General features: G+C 43.2%; 1 protein-coding gene across 1 annotated transcript in view; it reads left to right on the top strand.

The window, feature by feature from the left end:
* LOC144800052 (cytochrome P450 4B1-like) overlaps positions 1 to 23077 on the top strand; it is a 178697-nt gene that overhangs the window by 22419 nt on the left and 133201 nt on the right. Inside the window, exon 3 of the mRNA XM_078671650.1 lies at positions 20051 to 20095. Coding sequence (XP_078527776.1) covers positions 20051 to 20095 — 45 coding nt within the window. The remainder of the gene's footprint in view (positions 1 to 20050; positions 20096 to 23077) is intronic.

Genomic DNA, 23077 nt, shown 5'->3' with positions numbered 1-23077 from the left:
GAATACTCAGTAATTGCTAAGATACATTCCTTGCTATTGAATCAGAGATGGCACCATTGCCTCCTAAAGACCTTCATAGCAATGGAATGCAGACTGGGAAAGTTGGCTTTGTGAAGAAGTGCCATTGTATGCCTCATTACAAGGAACGTTTGTGTTGACTCACCATCATTGCAAAAGGTTTCCCAGTCGGCATTCCATTGCTATCAATCCCGACACATTCCTTTATTTTGTGCAGTGTAGTTACACCTCAGAGGACACAGAAGTCCAACCTATGGGAGCATTCCCTCTTCTCACCTTTTCTTCTGTACACACTGATTACACCGCATTCACAGTTCTACACGCTGCAATAGTTTTATGCCTCAAATTCTTCACACTTGAGAAGCCGCGGGGACAGTTAATCTTTACACTGTTGGCACAATAGCTCCATTAAGTCCACAAATGTATTTACTAAATGTCTACACGGAACAAGTGCTCCCAGTGCTGTTAGCTTGTTAGAGTCACCATCTCAATGTCTATATCCACACATTGCTGGTTCCTCGTGTGAATTAAGCATGGGCGGATTTTGCGGATTCGCAATCCGCGAATTTGCGTATTTGCGGATTGCGAAAATCCGCAAAATCCGCGAATTCTCGCGGATTTGCGTATTTTTTTTGGGGGTGTGTGTTCGCACGGGTTTCTGCTAGTTCGCGAGGGTTTTGTACAATTTCGCAAATTGCGAACTTACTTGTCGGGTCGCCAGTTTTGCGAACTTGTTGTTTCTACGTGCCCAGCCTGTTTGCAAGGCTTTCTTCATCACTGCCACCCTCTGTCACCACTGGCACTCTCTTTGGTCACCCATGCCATCCTCTGGCTCACCCATGTCACCCTCTGTGTCATCACAGCACCCTCTGGTTCACCAGTGTACATTATTGGGGCAAAGCAAAGCACTGCCATTCTCTGTCAACACTGGCACTCTGGTTCACCCATGCTACCCTCTGGCTGGCACACCCATGCCACCCTCGGTGTCATCACAGCACCCTCTGATTGACCAGTGTACATTATTGGGGCAAAGCAAAGCACTGCCATCCTCTGTCAACACTGGCACTCTGGTTCACCCATGCCACCCTCTGGCTGGCACACCCATGCCACCCTCGGTGTCATCACAGCACCCTCTGATTGACCAGTGAGTGTACATTATTGTGGCAAAACCAAGCACACCTGCTAAGTGCTTTAAGTTTTGCAAACAACAACACCTGCCCTGCCCCAACTGACATTAATGAAGGCTGGCACCTGCTTGTCTGCTCCCTTTCCTTTTTGTTGCTATAACAGGATGAAATGGCATACTTGTAACTATTCTGTGACTGTCAGAGCAGGGTCACACAATAGTTGCAAGTAGGCAACCGGATTCTGGAGGGCCCCTTCAGGAAGCACTACAGGTAAATGGTTACAAATGATGAGCTCGAACTTTTGCACCTGCTCGTTGGTTTTGCTTTTGCAAAACTCGTTTTTCGGTAATTTCGCCCTATTCGCGAGGCGCGGCGTCGTGCGAGATTGTTGCTGCCCGCGCCGCGGACCGCGAGCAGTGCGAACACAAGCAAAAAATCCGCTTCGCGCGGATTTGCGTATTTTCGCCACATCCGCGAGAGTTCGCGGATTGCGGATTTACCGAAAATCCGAAAAATCCGCGAGCGTAACGGATTTTCCGCCCATGCTTAGTGTGAATGCCAGACAGTTGAGTTGGTAGTTACTATCTTTCCTCCAGGGGTGGAAGCACTCCAATGTCTGTCCCCTGCACAGACCTCTACTCGTCGCCATTTATGTAAAAATCCACCATGAAATAGGTAGTTACATTCCAAGTTTATTTTCCATAAAGTTACCTCCAGCTTCACTGTTACAGTTTCTCTTTTCAAACCCCTTCATCGTAAGAACGCATTCGAATCACCTGTTCTAAGTTCTGCATTACATAAGTACAATCTGTGCTTAATCTGTATAATAAAAAAATCAACAACAAAAATCACAGGCCCCTTATTAGGAGGCCACTGCAGCTTGAGCCAGCCATTGCCCCCGCCAGCGTCGCTAAAGTCAGTACAGACGCAACTACTAAGCATCTCTTACAAGAGTGACCAGTCTAGGCCCCCAAAGCTGTAAGAACGGCTTGGGTGGTAGGTGTTAGTTGTGGCCGATGCACCAGTGAAGGGAGTTCCGCTGGGTGGTAGGGCGGAGTGGAGGAGGGGCAGGGTGGAGGGTAGTAAACTACGGAATTCCCGGAGAACAGAGGTAAGTAAACAAATAAATAAATACAACAAATTTCATTGCGTGCGCTGCATTGCCAAATGCTATGCAGCGAGCAACAAAATTCATTTTATTTATTTATTTGTTTACTTACCTCTGTTTGGCCCTATTCCGTAGTTTACAAGCCCCCACCCTGGCCCTCCCCCACCACGCCGCATTGCTCCGCGGAACTCCCTCCACGGGCCACTTCTGCGATGCACATTGAATCAATAAACAACTGTTGTTATGCTCAACCCCAAATTAGACATCATAAGTGCCAGTGTTTGCCATTAAGTGCCACTGCCGAGCACCAGAAACCACCAGCTCATATTAAGCACTGGGTAATATTCCAGCAACTCTACAGGTAGGCATGAAATAAGAGATTGAGCAGTGGAAAGAGCCTGGACAGAGAAGATGTGTCGGATGGGGCATAGGAGAGACACAGGAGCTGGTTGGCAAGGAAGAAGAGAGGTGAAAGAGGAGAAGAAAGCTAAAAGGATGAGAGGCAGTAAGCGGGGGCAGCCAGGGCCGTAACACGGGCCCCTGCAGCCCCAGCAGTGCAGGGGGGCCCAACCCTCTAAAGGGCCCTAATCCTTCAAGGGGCCCCATTCAGCCCAATGTCAATGAATATCCTTGAGATACGGGGGACTAAGGGGCCCTTCATCACATACCGCAGGGGGGCCTCATCTTTTTGCATTACTCTGCTGGGGGAAGCTTACCACTTAAGGCACTCGGGCACCACCAAACCTCTCTCCACTGAGCCACTCTGAGGGTCTTAAGTTGTTGCGGCCCTGAAGCTCCAGATCCTCATAAAAGCAAAAAATGTAACTACTGACAGATGTCTGTCCATGCTCAGCCCTTTAGACTTGCCCAGTGTGTGTTGTTCCCGGTGTGGAATCAGTGCTTAATTTGAGCCAGGTGCTTTCCGGTGCTCTGCGCCAACACTTAATTGTTGGCACTGAGTCTAGTGACAGTCCACCACAGGTCTTGCTGTCTTTTCAATTTTGAGATGAGCACAGCAACCATGTTTATTAAGTGAATGTACGTTGAAAAAGTAGGAAGGAGTGCGATGGTTAAGTGTTATGTTAGTTCTGTCAGTGGCCTCACTGGCAGGGGGCAATGGGTGGTGCAGGCTGCAGTGATCTTCCGAGAAGGACCCTGGCAATTAATGTTTTACAAATTAAGCACTGGCGAGGAATAGCATTCTCTTAAGAGAGAGAGGTCCCTAAATCACAGCTAATGGAACTCCAGCTTAGGTCAGCGCTCAGAAGCCACCAGAAGGCTCTATGTCATACAGTGTGATTAACAGTGCAGAGCCTGGTGGAAGGGCCCCCACTGTTATCACACTCAGGTGCTGAGCACAGGTGCCCCGGGAGGTGGGCTTTGTCGCACCGAATAAAACAGGACAGCCCGGGGCTCGGAATGTATCTGTTGCGATAAATAGGGCCTATTCCAAGTGTTCACCAGTGTCACATGGATAGTGGTGCTTCCCGCGCCAAAATCCCACTGTCAGTAACTACGGGGCTTCCCCCACCGCCACCAATTAAATTCCAGGGGTTTGGCCTGTCCACGTTTAACAGGAGATGCATAGTAGCATAATGGTACACATTCATTTGCCCCGTATGAGAATGTCCGCATAGCTCGTAATTATGTCTCCTGTGCAAACAGGGGTTTGTAGAAGGCTCACAATTTTCCTGCAAAGCCATAAACAAGGCCTGCGTGTAACTTGTGGTTTGCCATGCAGTGGACTTTGTGATTGGGTATGAGAGAAAAGGGATGCAGTGAGCTACGAAGGAATCACGAGAAACTGGGTATGAGAGCAAAGGGATGCAGTGAGCTACGAAGGAATCACGAGAAACTAGCCTAAGGGGGAGGGCCGGCCAGAGCAGGCAAGAGGTAAGCAAAAGACATGCTGAATAATAACTGTTGATTTCAATCAGTCTCTGAATGCATAGACAGGGACATGCCGTGGTCCAAATTAGTCATTAGGGGGAGGCCTTGTTTTTATGGTATTAAATTATATGTCAAATTAGTGCAAGGTCCTGTTGTATATAGGGGCCTTATGGCTCATATCTCTATATATAAAAACGAATGTATGTCTGTCTGTCTGTCTGTCTGTCTGTTTGTCCTTTATGCATTACTACACCATTCATCCGATCGCCTTGAAACTTTGGGAAGTTGTTGAGTACACTCCCGCGAAGGTTTCTGGCATAAAAATGTTTTAAATATCGGCCCCCCAGGGCCCTCATAATCTTTCGAATACTGATGTACTCACAAGACGGAAAAACAAAAAATCGTGTATCCACAAGCACTCGAATAAATAAATAGAATTAAAACACCATTCATCCGATCGCCAGGAAACTTTGGGAAGTTGTTGAGTACACTCCTGCGAAGGTTTCCGACAATTTTTTTTAAAAATATCAGCCTCCCAGGGCCCTCATAATCTTTCGAATACTGATGTATGCACCAGACGGAAAAACAAAAAATCGTGTATCCACAAACACTCGAATAAATAAATAGAATTAAAACGACACTTTGAAAGGTTTTCCATATTAAAATGAATAAGTTTCAATAAAAATGACACAATGTAAATTGAATGTTATCATGACGAGTTTCCTTGAATTTACTTTCTTCAGAGATCGCAGCAACACGCGACGGGTAAGCTAGTAGCATATCAGAATAGCATGAAGCAAGGATGCCTTCTGACTCCTTTGCTATTCGAGTTTTACATATATGACTGTACAGGAATGTTGGACACCACTCGCACAACCCCCTCACCCCCATGCCTTTGGGTCATGACCTGCAACCGCTTATGTCTGCAGACAATTTCATTCTCTTTGATCTGACACGCAGGCTGCAACATGATTCACATGAATGGACAATGGTGCGTTAAATCAAATGTGCAGTAAAAAGAGAAGGCTGTGAATAGAAGCTGGAATTGAGAGCTAAGCCGGGTCTGGTGCTTCAGTGTCATGTGTTCGACCTCATGGTTGCAAGTTCAAATCCTGGCGGCTCCACTCAGCCTTTCATCCTTCTCAAGTCCATAAAATGAGTACCACAGAAAAGGAGGGCTTTCAAATGCGCATGTTAAGTTCTGATATCTGTATTGCCTGGTAGACTCCCCAGGTTTGCGGTAACTGCAGCCATATTTCGGTAAAGCAATGAAGTAAAAAAGTAATGTCTGAGATGCTTCAATTAGTCTCAGGCATTAGTAATTGGCCTTCCAGTCCATCGGAGGATTGCTCGCTATGTACCTCAGACTCGACCCAGCCATATGTTAGTAATACTTTATTGTACCATTAATCAACATCGTTACAATTGCTTTTAAAAAGAGACAATAGTGAGCATTTAAAAGTTAAAACCCTTTATATATAAAACTGTCAGTTAGTCAGTCAGTCAATCCACTTTATTCGATTACTTAAAATCATAAAAGTACAAAAAAACAATACATAAACATAGACACCACTACACATCTTTAAACATAACATTAAAAATAGATAGGCGATATTAAAATTAATAATTGAACCTAACACATATTCATATCCCTTAAACTAGAATTAGGCAATAGCTAATGAGTAGTACCTTTGGATGGACTCATCCTCAAAGTTCTCTTGTTCTTAATCCTCACTGCTGCACCAAACAGGATGCAATAAAACTGGTAATTACATAATGAGTTTAGAGATTTAAAAATACACTGGCAAAGCTCCATGGGGGGTTGGGGTGGGGGTGGGGGGAGAGAGGGGGCCGGGTAATAAACCTAAGAAGGGGAAGAGTAGAAATAGCTTCGGATCATAGATGGAAAGGAAGAGGGAGTGCAAACTCAGCAGTAAAGAGCCTTTCCACAGGCACGTGTGAACTAAAATGACCCCATGCTCCCTGGACGGTGCTTGCATGAACGGTTCCTTTGGGCCCGGGCGGACGGGAGGGCCCCGGGGAGAGATTAAAGGCCAATGGCAGTTCTGTGCCGGGCCCCACGGGTTATTCTGCAAACCACCCCAAGAAACATTGAGTTGCTGGTCGTCACGAGGCGGCTGGACTAGCCTGCTGTTCTTAGGACCTGTACTGTGGTCAGGCAGCCATATGCAAAGCCGCAGCCTTGGTCCTGCCCAGTCAAAGCAGCCCAGCCCACACTGCCAAGCCAGGGAGTGTTCATTATCGCACTCTGATGGGGCTACGTTGTCCACTTCTTGAGGACAAAACATTTATAAATAAACTTGAAAAAGTAACCTTTGGCTTTTATAACAATGAACAGACACACGCACACACCTACACACACACTTCTCCTGTTCTAAGCACTGTAAATAGCAAATATTAGCATTGCTTAGTTTATTTATACTTCATTTTTTGACTTCAGAAGGATGAAAAGCTGAGTCTACCTTTCCAAGATTTGAAATTCTGATCTTCAGGTCACTGTGAATGTCCGAGTTAAGCATAAGCATGATGAGTCATCCTGTATGCTGGTGCATGTGTATGTGTGAGGGTAGTGACCCCACTGCCAACTCCCGGTAAAACGCTGGAGCTGGCATAATAATGCCCATGTATGGGCATCCCTGGCATGGTGGTGCTGTATAGGAAGTTATAGGCCCTGATACAATGGTACCAAATCTTGTTATATATGGACACCCATGTCATGCAGGTGCCCATGCCTGGTGTAATGCTGCACCTCACACAATGGTGGTGATTCTTGGCATGTTAGAGTGCTGCTGTTAAGGGTGGATGGAGAAAGGGATCATCAGTTATCCTGAATGATAAACAATCCTGATGTGACTATATACACTTAAAATTCACCCAGCCCCTAAGATGTCTCTGGACACAGTCACTCGCTCACTACACTTACTTGGAACAATATGGGGCTTATGAACAGATTTTCACGGATGTTTTTAGCTCCCAGCTCACAATTATCTTGGGGCATTGATGTGTCCCTCGTGCATGCGTGCTGCAGCCAGGGATGGACACAAGCAGAGTATTCTTGGCCTGCCCTTGCTAGTGGATATAGCAGCATCGGATGTATGACGTTACAACGCATACTTTTACCACGCATACCTTTACAACGCGGTATTTACAACGAATACCGTTACAACGCATAGCGCTTAGAAGTGCTGGATAGTGGTAAGTATAATTTTCTATTCCAACTCCAGTCCCCGTGGACACTAGGGAAGGTGTTGGATAGAAAATTAAACTTATTACTTACCCTAGAGCGCCCCCCAGCGCAATGCGTTGTAATGGTATGCGTGGTAATACCTGCGTTGTAATGGTAGTGCGTTGTAAAAATGTCATTGTAAACGTTGCATACCAGCAGCATCCATCAGATTTGGAAGGGTTCTTAGGTGGGTCTTCAGACAGTACTGGGCGACAGTGGTTTAGAAGAGAGAAGACACAAGAGACCCAGGGGTCAGTATCTGTTCCTTAACGTCGATGTGAGTTCCGAGTCTGTAAATTCTTATTCACCCGAGCCTAACTATACATTACAGTAATGTACATCCAGAACACGTGGTTTGTGTAACTTGTGGGATAGCCCTGCTCTGTGAGCCCTTGTGAAGGAGGGGGTGGGCAAGGTGTTATGACATCACTGCTTCCAAACAATAAAGGTGTAGGCAGCTCTCTCCAATCTACTTTCGGCTGACTCTGCAAAGATACAGGCAGAGTGAAGATGATGGACCACACTCCAGCCTGGTACTGTCTCCAAAGTTCTGTTTTCATTTCAGCATTGCCTTGCTTTCTACACTTCCACTGCATGGCAAGGTTCATCACTGATCACAACACCCACTGAGACTTCATGGCCCAGTGAACAATAAAACAGAAAAATAAAAGTAGAGAGGGGAAGAGCAAGGCCATTAAAAGAAACCCTATTCCATAGCCAGTCTGAACAACAGGTAAGATGAAAAACTCCTTATGCAACGGGAGAGGTGCAGTTAGAGCACACATTTCTTGAGAGCGTCTGACTAGTTCAGTGCAGGCAACGGGATGCATGTTCTGCATCAAACACAACTCTATGAATGAGGCAGTTTAGAAGAAAATTCGTTGTTTCCCCGGATTCCATTGTAGATTTATTCTTGCCTGGGTGACATCACTGGCATCTTTTAGGTTGCATACTAGCCGAACAGCAATTTCTGGACCCTTTGGGGCCTGCTTAGGGAGGAGTCAGACATGCCAGGGCCAAGAATGTTGCAATAGCTGTCCCTGGACAAAACACAGGCTGATGCCACCTGGGCACGGAGATAGTGAGGCTCAAATAGCAGGATTTTGTTTTACGAGTCTGGGACAGAAGAAGCATGCAGATGACACGGCATTCATCTGAGCTTTAAACAGAGAGGTGAGTACAGAATGCCCCCTGACTTGAGAATTTAACTTAAGCTACTCAAGAACTGACTTTTCCCATTGGAATAGGTCACAGGCTGTTCTGCCATACTGCAATGGTGTTACACACTTGCAAGACTTCGCATTTCTTGGCAATGAATGTAAGAAGATTTAAAGCCACCCAGCACTTGACACAGCAGAATGACAGGTGGTCAGGTAGGCTGTGAGTGGAGGAGAGTGATGAATGGAGCACACAATTAGTAGTGTATCTGCATTGGAAGAGATTTCAAGACAATAATAGGATCTAATAATTTGGGGAAAGAGATGTTAGTTAATGGTGCAGTTCTTGTTGAGTTTCTTTACATCCAAGACAGTTTGTCTATGCACATCCACCTTTCCACGAAGATACATTAATATCATTGCAAATAGTCTTTGATGTGTGACCCCAGGGAAGTCCCTTCTTTTTAGGGCACACGGCGTCACCTTTGAAGTTTGGGTTTTGCCCCTTCAGGGTTAGACCTCTACCCTTGAGCTATTATTTCTATCTTCTATTTAACTTTCCTAGTACTACTGCTTTTCTTTAGGCCCTTTGGCATGTGTCTGTGGCTTAGTGTGTTTTTTATGTACTGAATTGTGTAAAAGCCAATTGTCTGAATATACTAAAGTTAAACACACATATGTTTTGCAATGTGTACATGATAGAAGAAGCGGATATACATGTTTGGCGGTTAGCAAACGAGCACAAGTGATACATCTGCTTTGGGCTAAATATCAGAAACCCAAGACAGCTGACAATACTCCGCCAATCCCTATATTGGGAAGTTCCATTTCAGGTTTTCCATCGTTCCCATGACAGTGATAGGAATATCCCCAAAATCGGAGACGGCCTTGATTCACCTATCGATCTAGAACCTTACCACATTAAGGGAGCGCTGTGGGCGCTAATTTAAGACTGGGCATGGTAAAATTTAAATTACTCCCGTGTCATTGGCATCATTTCTGGAATTTTGCAATATGTTTGCTAAGTGAACTTTTTAAAATGATGCCACATCACGTAGTTATGCTGCCATTCATCGTAAAATTATAGTGCGGGAGCAGAGAAGCAACACAAGCTGCAAGAAAGCAAGCAACTGTTGCTTGCAGCAATTGTTTTTCGCACTTTATTAGTGCAAAATGTGTCCTTGGGTAAAAAATTGAACTAGGATGCATTTCATGCGAAAACATAGTGCCAAAAGATGGATTTGCATTTTCCATGATTAAGCATAATTTTGACAACATTTTGTGTAGTTAAAGTTATGTGAATTTTGCACAGCCCTACTTAAGACGCATTTCTGGGGCTATTTCACATTCTTGTTATAGGTTAAGGCAGTTCTTGCTCCAAACATATTTTACCACCATATTTTGAAAGCAGGATTTTGGATGTGGTAAAGTGTGACAAGTACAATTGTGCATATTTGTTGTGTGGCATTTTGCTGTGGTAGTGAAGAGTTATGTTATTTTCTTCCTCCTGGTTTAACCACTTCACTGTGGCCGGAATTCCCCCGCGGTGCTGAGGAATTTGCCGCGTGCGCGGTTCAGACGGCCCCTTGCCGTTCTCCGCACACGCCCTCCATGACGTCAGACGGCCGTCCGTTGCACGGAAGAGGATATATATGTTCTGCATTATTGAAATGTGATGTTGTGTTGTAATATCATTGTTGTGTTGCATTTTATTTTGACTGTTTTGTTGTGATGTGCATATTTTATTTTGATATACTGTGCTGTTTACGTTAGAGAGGCGTACAAACACTGCTATGTTTCTAGCCAGAAGCAGTACATGCCTTGAAAGTTTCTGTAAGAACCAACCATTTACCACTGTTTACGATGGTCAAAATAGCATTGCGCCATGACTTGCTCTGTTTAAGACAAGAGTCAGTCCAAATCTATGGCAGAGAGCCTGGGGCGTATGTACAAGAAAATGCCGGAGCGCGGTGTTACACCAAATTTGACAATGCTGTGCTATGACATTTTCTAAAACTCAGGGATGCTTCATATTTACAAAAATAAGGCACACCCCTGTGTTTCCCCAAGCCCCGGTGCTAAAAAAGTAGCCTAGTGCCAGAGCAGGCACCCTGCCACTATATAGCAAGTGTGCCTGTGATACAGGGGCGATTGTATATGTGCAGGAAAACAATCAATAATGGTGATTTGCTCTTTCTATGTGTGCTGCACAATGATGCACAAATAGAAAGACCCCAAAATAAGGAGATATTAATTGCTAGAGAATGAAGTGCCCTTTCAGCCGGAGTAGAAGGCCGAGGGAAAAAGGAATTCAGAACAACCGGTTCATTCAGGTGAAAGTCCGTAGGAACCTTAGGAATAAACTTTGGGTTCATTCTAAGGATCAAGGTGTAATTTTTGAACTGCAAGAAGGGCTCTTTAATGGTCAGAGCCTGTAGCTCTCCCACCCTCCTCGCAGAGGTGAGAGCGTGGAGAAGAGCCACCTTCCATGACAAGAATTTCAAGTCAGACTTATGAATTGGTTCAAACGGGGGCCTCATTAGTTGGGCCAGGACCACATTTAGATGCCATACAGGAGGTGGCGGCCGGATTGGTGGAAACACTCTAAACAGTCCTTTTAAGAATTGCTTTATGACTCTTGTTGATAAAAGAGAAGGACCTGATCTTGTTCTTCTGTATCTGGAGATTGCCGCCAAGTGGACCTTGATGGAAGAATGGGCAAGACCTGCATGAGCTAATGACAGGATATATGGCAAGAGTTGATGTGGAGCAGATGAAAAAGGGTGCACTCCTTCTCGCTGGCACCATATGTAGAAACGCTTCCACTTTGCTCTATACGTCCTATTCGTGCTAGGCGCCCGCGCCTGAGCCAAGATGTTTCTGCATTCGTCAGAAATGTCTAGATCTCTGAACTCTCTGTGCTCAGGAGCCATGCTGCCAATTGAAGCGAGTTCTGGTTCGGGTGGAGAACTTGCCCGTTGGACATTGACAGAAGAGACTGGCTGGGTCGTAGATGTATGGGATTATCTTGAGACAGAAGGAGAAGCTCCGTGAACCAAAACTGGCGAGCCCAGGCGGGAGCAATCAGAATCATCTTGCATCGGTCCATCTTGAGTTTCCTGAGTACTTGAGGAATTAGGAGAAACGGAGGAAAGGCGTAAACAAATGCGCCGGACCAGGACATCAAAAGCGCATTTCCCAGCGATCCCCGATGGTGTTCCCTGCTTGCATAATACCGGCATTTCTTGTTTGCCGGCGTGGCGAACAGGTCGATCGCTGGTGTCGCCCATTGGGCGAAGATCTCCTTGATCACTGAATCGTCCAATTCCCACTCGTGAGAAATCGCTCTTAGGCGACTTAGAGTATCCGCCTTTGTGTTGTCTACGCCTGGCAGATGCTCTGCCACCAGCGAGATGTCCTGCGAAATCGCCCATTCCCACAGTAGTTGAGCTTCCTTGGACAGTTGTGACGATCTTGTGCCTCCCTGCTTGTTGACATAGTGCATGGCCGTGGTGTTGTCCGTACGCACTAGGATGGATGAGTTCCTTATCCTTGGGAGGAAAGCTAACAGAGCCAACCGAATCGCTCTCAGCTCCAGAATATTTATATGCAGACGACCTTCCACCGGCGTCCAATGCCCACTGACTTGGAGGTCTTCCATAACCGCTCCCCATCCCTGAAGGGAGGCATCTGTTGTAATGATGTGTGGGGCCGGAGGCATTCTGAAACTGAGACCCACCGAAAGGTGAGAACCTACTATCCACCAGGCCGCCGCCTGCTTCATCTGTAGGGTGACCTTGACTTTGTCGTTGAAAGAACCGTCCACTTGCCTCCACTGAAGGTCAAGTTGCTCTTGCAAGGGACGCATCCGCAGCCTGCAGTGCGGAATCAATTGAATACAGGAGGAAATCGACCCTAGAAGAGACTTGTACATCCTGACTGACACTGACTGCCTCTTTCGCAGTCGGCTGGCCGAAGAAATTAGTTTTTCTTTTCTTTCTTCCGATGGGTAAGCTTTGCAAGCCTGCGCATCGATAAGAGCGCCCAGGAATTTCACCGAATTGGCCGGCCAAAGGACAGATTTCTCTCGGTTGAGCTGAAAGCCTAGTTGATCGAAGAGACGCAAACATGTCCCTACTGCTCCTGCAGCCGCTTGATAACTTGGTGCCTTTAGCAGCCAGTCGTGCAAGTACGGGAAAACCTCTAGCGACTGCCTTCTCAGAAAAGCTGCCACCGGGGCCAGCACCTTTGTGAATATCCGCGGCGCTGATCTCAACCCGAATGGGAGCACCATGAACTGGAAGTGACTCTTGCCCACTGTGAAACGAAGGAAACGTCTGTGAGCTGAGTGGATCGGGATATGGAAATAGGCATCTTCCAGGTCTAACGTAGCCATAAAGTCGCCTGGATTCAGGAGGCGCAAAATATCCTGGAGTAAGATCATCCGAAATGAGAGTTTCACGAGATAGGTGTTGAGCTCCCTTAAGTCCAGGATCGGACGCCACTTGTCTTTGGTCTTCTGAATCAGGAAAAACCTGGAATAGAAGCCTTCGCCTCTTTGCGATAGAGGGACACGCTGGATCGCCCCTTTCTGAAGCATTTGTTGAACTTCTAATTGCAGAAGGCGTAGGTGTTTCGTATTTGTGGCGTGGGGAGCTCTGTATGGTGGAAAATCCTGGAACTCCAATGTGTGTCCTTGACGGATGATGTTCAATACCCATTGATCCGATGTTATCTGTTCCCAGCTGCTCAGATGTTGAGAGATCCTGCCGCCCACCGGTGATACATGGGGCGGAGGAACAGTCGGCAGAGTCAGGATGCCGCTATTGATGCTTGGAGGCATCCCTGCCCTGACAACCCTGTCGCCCACGTGAGCTTCGGCGAGAGAAAGATTGCGTTTGCGATTGACGCTGATAGTATTGATTACCGTACTGAGGCCTGTACGATGGTGATTGTTGAGTATAACGTTGTTGTTGGTAACCACCTCTTGTCGATGTGAAGCCTCTTCCTCTTGCTCCACGGAAAGGTGTCTTCCTATATTGTAATGTGCCCAAGGACCGAGCCGTCTCTGTGTCTTTCTATATCCCCTGCAGAGTATCATCAACATGTTTCCCAAACAACATGTCACCGTCAAAGGGTAAGTCCAAGATTTTATTCTGGACTTCCCGACGAAACCAGGTCGCCCACAACCAACCCTGTCGTCTAAGAACAGCTGCTTCACCAAGAGGACGGAAAGCAGTGGTAGCGATGTCCATCGCGCAATCTATTATTTCCGATGAGGAACGTTGTCCCTCCTCCAGGAGTTTCTGGGCCTCAGCCTTAGGATCGTCAGGGAGCTGGTTTAAGTATGGCGAGACGTCACTCCACATCTGACGGTCATATCGTGCCAAGATCGCTAGGGCATTGGAAGCCCTGACCAGCAAACTAGCAATAGACGACGCTTGGTTATCCAATCGTCTACCTTCTCTGTCCGGTGGAGCTGTTAGAGGACCCGATGGATTGCGTGACTTTCGCTGGGCTGCTTGCGATATCACCGAATCCGGTCTCGGTTGGCCAACAAAGCAAGCTGGACTGTCATCCGGCGCCTTATATTTCTTTTCCAAACGCGCAGTGACTTAAATGCACGTAGCCGGCGCCTGCATCACCTTCTTTCCCTCTTCCCGTATATGTTCCACAATGGGAATGGAGCGTACAGCCTTGCGATATGACTCCTTGAAATCATATAAAAAACAATCCGTGGAAGTTGACGGCATGGTGAGCTTAAAACGTGCTGTGGCTCTATCCATTAAGTTATGAAAACCTCCCACGTCCGCCGGAGGCGAGTCAATTGGGTCCGGTATTGGGGATGTAGGATCTGGAATAACATATTGATTCCATTCCACATCAGGATCTTGAGCCTGATTATCTCCTTCATCGTACTCTGAAGTGTCAACCTGGGTAAGCTCTACCCGCTTAGGAACTTCTACAGCCTCCTCTACATGCTGGGGCAGTGAAGAACAAGCAGCCGACAATTGAGATTGCTCCTGCGCCTGTTCCTGCACTGGACGCGATGCTTGCCTGCTGCGATATTCCTCCAACATAGCTCGTAAGTCCGTAAGCAGAGACAACAGCATTGAGACCAAACCCTGCTGGTTCGGGACATCCTGATATTGTACGCGATCCTGCTGCTGTTGTTGTTGTTGATTATAAAAATATTCATTCTCTGGCTCAGAGTCATGAAACTTTAGATGCAATTGTGATGGACTATATGCATCCCCAAATTCTTTTGAATCTATCTCCCATTGGTCTAGATATATTGATGACATCTTTTTTGTCTGGACCAATGGGAGAGATTCATTGATGGAATTCCTGGAATGGATTAATCTTGTTGATGTGAACTTAAAGTTCACTGCTCAGTATAGCACTGAGCAAGTGGAATTCCTTGATCTTCTAATAAAAAAATCAAAATGATGGTTTAGAAGTTGATTTATATGTAAAGCCTACGGCACGCAACACACTTTTACATTTTGAAAGCTTTCATCCGAAAAGCCAGCGTGAAAGTATTCCGTTCTCTCAATTTTTGAGAGTCCGTAGGAATTGTACTAATCTTATTGATTATGATAGACAAGCATCAATTATAAGAAAAAAGTTCCTAGATCGTGGTTATCCACACAGGCTTGTGAGAAATTCTTATAAAAGAGCGCGATTCTATGATCGCGAAGCTCTATTGAGAGCAAAAGTGCCAGCAACAAAAGATCAACTAGTCTGTGTTACGAGACATTCCACCTTAAATGAACGCGTTAGACAACATATCAATGCTAATTGGCATATTCTGAATTGCAACCCGACATCTAAAGAGAATCTGGCTAAGCCCTTATTTGCACACAAAAGAAACAAGAATATCAAGGATTACATTGTTCATTCCAAGTTTGGTACAAAATCTTCCATGCTTGGATCTAATCAGCGATCCTTAACTAATAATCTTCCAGTGCATGGCACTGTCAAATGCTCAACATGTAAGTCATGTAATACCATCCTTACAGGTGAACATTTTTCACATAATGGCTTTGAAACCAAAGCTTATGAAATATGGAATTGCAAAACAGCGAATGTTGTGTATTTTTTAAGTTGCCCTTGTGGGTTGGGCTACGTTGGAGAAACCTGTAGACCAATCCAAGTACGGCTTACAGAACACCGTTCTGCAATCAGAACTAAGAAACTTGCAGCTCCTTTAGTAAAACATTTTTTGGAGAATAATCATAAAGCAGAGGACTTCGAGTGGCGTATCCTTGAAAAAATTAGGACACCAGAAAATAAAGGTGGATGCGCAATTCGAAAAAAGAAAGAAGTCTATTGGATTTTTGTTCTGAATACATTCAAACAATGTTTGAACGGAGAAATTCCGTGGGAAAATGCGATATTTTAACTAGGCTTTTTTAAGTCATATTGGGAATATGTCCCGAAGATTTTAGATGTGCCTAAATTCTGAGTTGTCATGGAGTTGTATATCCAAGGGGTTTACTGTCTCAGAATACGCTTTGTTATACTAATAAATTATACTATAGTATTACATATTTAATAAAAAGAAAAAAATATGTTGTCTAATTATAAAATAATATAACTGCAAAAGTTTTTGCTTGCATAGTTTGGGTAGAATTGGGGTGGTATCGAACCCTTGCCGTATGCCGATTGACTTCGGCGTGGTCGCGTTGTGCCGGTTCCTCTAGGCTATGACAGAGCACGTTCGTGATCATTGCTGATTGTACGCCATTAAATCGTGTGGCCCGGCCTTTTAAACAACTAATCCGGGTGATAGGAAATATAGCTGAATACTTTCAAGCGGCTGAAAGCTTATATTCCATCACTGCCACTTTAAAATTTTAAATTTAGAATACGGCAGTTCACGTGATCAGGAAAAGGGATGTATTTAAAGTGAGCAGTTCCAAAGCGGTTGCCGTTCCTTTTCTATCGCCAAGGAGACGCTGCTGGTTATCCGTCGTTTCAGCTCGCATGAAGTCCTATCTCTGTAAGTGCTATATTAGAATGAGACGCTACTTTATTAGGGAAAGGGAAGGGTGTTAATAGAGTCTGATGAGCGGATCTGATTTGCCGCTTGTCTATTAATTTTTTTATATACAGACTCAAGTACCTAAAATCTACCGAGTAACATTCAGCTCCGAACGAGAAACGCCTGAGTCTACTCCTGTGTTTCCGCAGATGGAGCGCTTGAATTGTTTGCAATTTTAACCGGGGACACCATCGCTCGCGGTTAGTAATTATCGTTTCGTTTAATGTATATTAGGCTTTCTCGTGAGATTAATTGAACATATCTTTATGAGCCTATGTTATTATTTTTAGGTGCCCGATTTGATGAACACCAATATCTCAATGATTAAGAGTTTTTAATCGGATGCCTTTGATGCAATCATAAGGATTATCCCTTTACTAATGCAAACATTAACGGTAAGACAAATCGAATAGATAATGTTTCAAGATACATACTGACAACTTATCATATAAGACATAATGTATTAAAACATTTGCAACTTCTCTGTCCCTCAGATAAAGAACAAAGTGAGACATTAATATAAAGAAGTACCCGTTTTTTGAAGCTGTTATTGAACACCAATTTGTGTATAAACGGTTGCCAAAGTTTTTAACTGGTGAGTGCCATATAACATACTCCTCTGCCCAAGCCGTATGAGAAGGATTAAAACAAAGTTAGGAGTCTCATTTGTTTGACCTTACCTTTTCATTCACTAGGTCCATGTTGCAATAGTTGTATCAAGACAACGCTATTACACCGTATAGAGTTTACCTGTCAACATATCTCTGTTTGATCAGGAAAGGCAACATCTATAAGCTATTTCAAGTAAGTATTCCTTAGTAATATGGTTCTTATCATTCTATTTAGAAATGGTAAGACATAATAATTCTAGCCTTCTAAGGTAAACTACAATACCCCCAAAAAAACCCTTGTTACGAATAGTGCTTAGTAAGTAACATGGATTTTAAAAGAATTAGGAATTTTCTGAGTAAATATCAATCTCCTGAAATACTTTGGGCATTATCTATGTAATGCTTCACCATGGTAAGGTTTCACCATGTTGTAAGTTTTTTATAGGCGGTTGGTATCTGCTTCTAAATGATCACCAAAACTATAGAAACAAAGTTAAAAGTCACAAATGCAAATGCTCACTGAATTGACTGTGAATCTGCTCTAAGTATACACTGTGCAACTTTGTAATTAATTATGTATAGTGTTATGCGAATGGTAAATTAACAGTCAGAATTTGTATGTGTTTTTTTACAGAATTATTCGTGGCTCCTGAAGAAGGCGTTTTGTTTGATGCCTAAACGCGCGTAGAGACCTATTAATGCCACAAGTTGATTTTATATTTATTGTTTTGTTTTAAAATTGTGTTTAAATTTTTACATGACCAACTATGTATTACTGAGTTTGATTACATTTGTATGATACGAATTGCTTTTTATATGCTTGTGTAAATTAAAACCAAGTTAATTTTTAATGAATTTTGTGCCTTGTTTGTTCTCCCTCATTGTGATCTCATTTTTCCTTTATGTTGTTATTGAATGCCTAGGGTTATACACGTAATTGTTTTCCCTGTCCTAGGAACTATATTTACCTTTACAGGGGGTCCTTGTTATTTCCATATTGCATCCCCAAATTCACCATCTTCCTCATCCGAATATTCTTCCTCGTCAAACAATAAGGCTGGAGGTAATGGATCTACCTTCCTCGGCGAAGTCATATCCGGCGTAATACGTCTTTTTTTAGGGTGCTCAGCCCTCACTAACGTCGACCCTTCCATTGTCGACGGTGGCGTCATCGAGGTCGTCGACGACAGAATTGGCTTTGTCGTCGTCAAAGTCATTGTCGACGGGATAGTCGTCGTCGACGAGATTGTCATCGTCAACGGAATTGCCGTCGTCGACGAAGTTGTCGTCGTCGACGTGGTCGTCGTCGACGTCTTCGTCAACGTGGTCGTCGTCGACGTCTTCGTCTACGGTGTAGTTCTCGTCGTCGCCGTCGACGGAAGCTTCTTCTTCATCGACAGTAAAGAAGATGTCGTCGTCGGTGGTAAACTCGACAACAATGTCGTCGATGAAGTCTTTGCTTCTTTAACTTTAGCAGCTGAAGAAACCTCTACAGCTGTCTTCCTCAAAGTTTTAGATCCATCAGCCTGATGGGATGGCCCAGCCGAGCCATCATCTTTCTTTGATCTTGGTACCTCAGGTACGGGCCTCTCCCTCTCCTTTTCACTTCCGTGAGGAGATTCGCCAGGCCCAGGCTTGCCAGACCTGTCAGAGGTCCCACGCACAGCCTTCGAGGGGGGTTCCAAAGAAACTGAAGCAGATGACCTACCCCTCTTCAGTGACCTCTTCGAAGACGTAGTTGAAGCAGCATCCTCTTCATCACTGGAAATAATATTATCTCTCGACTTCATCTTCTGTAACCACGTCAGCAGACGCCCCTCACGGTCACGTAGGGTCTTGGTTGAAAAGGTTCTGCAGATCTTACAGTCTGCCACCTTATGATCTGGGTATAAACAGTATATACAATCCTTGTGCTTATCCTCAGCAAAAAGTCGTTTTTTAGAACATGTGGCGCAAGGCCTGAACAGGCTTTTCTTCTCCTTGTCCGCCATTATATAAAGATGTTAAGAAATCCTGTAAAGATTTAGTAGAAAACAGTACCTCAAAAGAAAACTAGAGCAGAGCTCTATGGAGACTCCCTAGCACCAACATGCGGTAGAAAATCTGAGGCTCTGAGCTTTCTCAGGAAGGTTCCACAGGGTGAGGCTGTTCTGATTGGTTGGTGCTCTACATTTGGGTCTTTTTTTTTTTACAAAAGGACACCTATAGGCTACAAAATAGTATAAGGCTTAGGCCTAATTTTTCCTCTTTTGTACCTCTATTGGTTTACTACCTGTATATATATATATATATATATATATATATATATATATATATATATATATATATATATATATATATATATATATATATATATATATATATATATATATATTTTATTACAGAGGCTCCCATTGCGACGACGAGGAATGATACAAGCCATGGGAATCTATGAAAGTTCCAATACTGGAGTAATCTTTTCTTCCTATTGTGACAAGAGCATAGAGCATCATGACAGATCAATACCTTGACTACTCACGAGTGTGAGACATAGTGATGATTTTCATGTCAGATTGACTCAAATGAATGCAATCCTAATTGCAAAATGGATCGAATTTACGGGGGTAGGGGGAGATCAGAGCAATGGACACTAAAAATCCTGCATTTTCTTGAAAATTGAGAGGAACCAGTAGTAAGAGGCTTTTTTGTGTGACATTGAATCATTATTATGTTGCTATAATTGAAAACTAATAAAAAGAGAAAAGTAAGAGGTTTGGGATTTTAGATGGCTTGGAAAATGTGATTAACAGGTCTGGAAATCAGCATGGTTTTTTCAATTCAGTACCATCTATTTCCCTATTTGTAGATCCAAAGACTAACCTTGGAATGCGGTTTGCTGTGCCATGGATTGGTATGTATAACATTTTGACAACAAAACTGCATCATTGTGAAATAAAAAATATTTTTATTAGGTTTATTTTAGGCGCCTGTGTTATTGTAGCCTTGTCTTTGCTTTAGTTGTAGTTTTTCAATTGCTAAAATGTTTATAATGTGCTAAATAAAAACACAACTATTGGCAAAGCCAATAGATCTGAGTTCATCATGTTAACACATGTAAACACTCACATGCAGGAAAATGCAAAGTCAGTTTGTGATTTGTATCTGTACAACCGTCTCTTTATGTGTACTCTATATGTATGCTCTACTTTTTTATTCTGCAAGGTCCTACTGCTGCATAACACCAAAACTGCAGTTTCTGAATAAAAAAGAAGCATTACAAGCGTACATGTGGTGTAAACAAATTGGTTTCTATCCACAAAAGTACTCCATAAGGCAATTCACAAATCAATTGCCAGAGATCTTTGGCTCTCCTATCTTTTCTGTATGTAGATCCACGTCACAAGTGCGTAGGTCTCCGCAAATGAGATTTCTTTATGAAGAGTTCAGATTTTAGGGACAAAGGGGAGTGATGGCAAAATGGGGCCTGATTACTAATTAATGGGTAGGGGTTTCGTGATAATAAAAGAGGGGTTTAGGGAGACGTGCCAATGGAAAAACACACCTACTCATGAGTAAGACAATTTCAACTCATAAAATACACACCTAAATCTACTGCAGTAATAGTATTGACAAAACAGGCTTAAATGTACTCCAGCCAAGCCTTGGAGTAAGGCAAGCATCACAAATACCGAACTACTGTTACTGCAACATACTCTTATAGCAATAGTAACAACATATAGGAAAAATAAAAAAATACAGTCACATAAATTATATTTTAAATTAAATGTATTTTTATATACTGGTTGAATTTTAGATTTTTTTTAATACAGTTATTATAATCTAAATTGTATATATTTGTAATAAATTAATTTAGTTCAACTGGCAATTTAAATCAAAATAGTTTAAAATGATACTAATATAAAACATGACTTTCAACAAAGATAGTAAAAAATATAACACTACATCCAATACTGTAAGGGAAGGGGGAATTGACACTGTAATTATTATAAATTGTTAAAAAAATTATTAAAAATTGAAACATTAATTTGAAGTATAATTAAACAGGATGTTAAGATAGTGAATTGGTATGTTGTGCCCTGTCAGAGCCGTAGGTGGAGACGAGTTAGGTAAGGACATGTTTAAGCATTTGTAAATTAAATTAGTACATGTTACTTTTTAATTTTGTTATTACATTTATCAATTTTCTTTACTACTTCCTATACAAAAATATACACACCAAAGGCAGAAATCTGTAGAAACATCCAGAAGGTTACTAATAACACTTTTACAGTTGTAAATCCAATCACAGGAGTCTCCAACCCTTCGTTTTACTGGGTGGAGAAGTGCATGTATAAATCTATGTGGAGATCTCCACACTGAAAAGGTACATTCCATCCATGAAGAAATCTCCACTTGGGTGTAGGTGGAGTTCTGTGCATGGAGAGGACTCCACATGTAAACTTACCTTTGTGAAAAGTGCCCATTGTGGTGTAAATATCCTCGGTGCAACATCATCATTACTGTGGTAATCTTTTAGGATTACAAATGACATTTACATGCAAAAACAAATTCAGGCACAATTCACTCTTGGAGAACACTAAGCTGGACTGTGGTATCAAATTTAGGATCATAATTGGTTTTAGGTGCAAAATCACTCTTGGTGCAACTTCAAAAGGAGTGTGGAAACACTTTTAAAGGTACAAATCCCATTTAGCAGCAAACAAAAACTAGGTTCAATATCACACCCATGGACACATTTTAGGAGCATAATTCACTTGCAGGTGTAACATCCCCCCTGGAGCAACATTAGCAGCAGTGTGAAAACATTTTGATACCAATACATGTTAAGGTGAAACACATTAAAAGAGTAAATTCATATTTAGGTGCACAAACACAAATGCTAACCCACCCTGTGTGCAAGTTAGAAGCAGCCTGGTATCAAATGTAAATACAAAATTACTCGGTACAGAGAGAGAGAATGATTATTAGTATGATTACAAATTAGGTGTAAAGGTTGTGCATCATTACGACATCACATTTGGCTGATGAGCGTTGTAGTGTAGTTCCTATTATCCCAATAGGCTCTGCGCATTGGAATAATACCTTCAATAGTATAGGCCTAGACCAGACGTTAACTAGGTCTTCTATTGTCGATATTAGACTTAAAGTTTTGGGTTTGCCAGCTAGCTCAGAGTTCACTAGAAACTTTCTCGAATAGGCAAGGAGGAGTTGAACCTCCCTGGATAGACAAGAAGGGATTTAGTTTCTGACAACCATAGAACATGGCAACTTTGCTCTCCCCTAATCAAGAGTGTATCTCTAGAGTCGTGTGAAAACAAAAGACAACTTATTTTACTCAGTCAGTACGTGCATTCTTAGTTTCACCAGATTGTAGAGAAAAGGAAGAGACGGGCGTGTTCAATAAAAGATGGTATTTATTGATCAGTCTCTTTTCTCATACAAGAGAAATGGATCGATATTATCGCAATACTTATGGTTAAGTAAAGTGCATACAATAAAAGCAGAAGTATAAAATAATACTGTAAAAACATTTATATGGTTTCTAAGCCATAAGGTGGTTTAAAATGGATAAAATAGATACATACATATATACATTTGACTAATCGTACTCAACTGGTGTTTCTAACTACGGCTACCCCAGTGTACCTGACCTAAGCCTAATACGTGGGCGGGAATAGAAAGTAGCAGTTTAAGTTAAGTTTGTTTTGCCAAGTGACTAACTCAAGAATTCTCTGCAAGGGGTTATTCAGTTCTGTACCTGGAATCTAGGATGGTTGAGGGATGGTATCTCTCATCTCTGGTCTCGATATTCCAAGCTGCCTGCGAGGGCTGCTCGGAAGCGCCGGAGCTGGATTTCTCGGCAGGAGAAAGC

This window comes from Lissotriton helveticus, chromosome 1_2 (assembly GCF_964261635.1).
Source record: "Lissotriton helveticus chromosome 1_2, aLisHel1.1, whole genome shotgun sequence".
In the NCBI taxonomy this organism is placed as follows: domain Eukaryota; kingdom Metazoa; phylum Chordata; class Amphibia; order Caudata; family Salamandridae; genus Lissotriton; species Lissotriton helveticus.
Note: the sequence above shows the minus strand (reverse complement) of the source record. Positions and strands in the feature narration are given on the sequence as shown.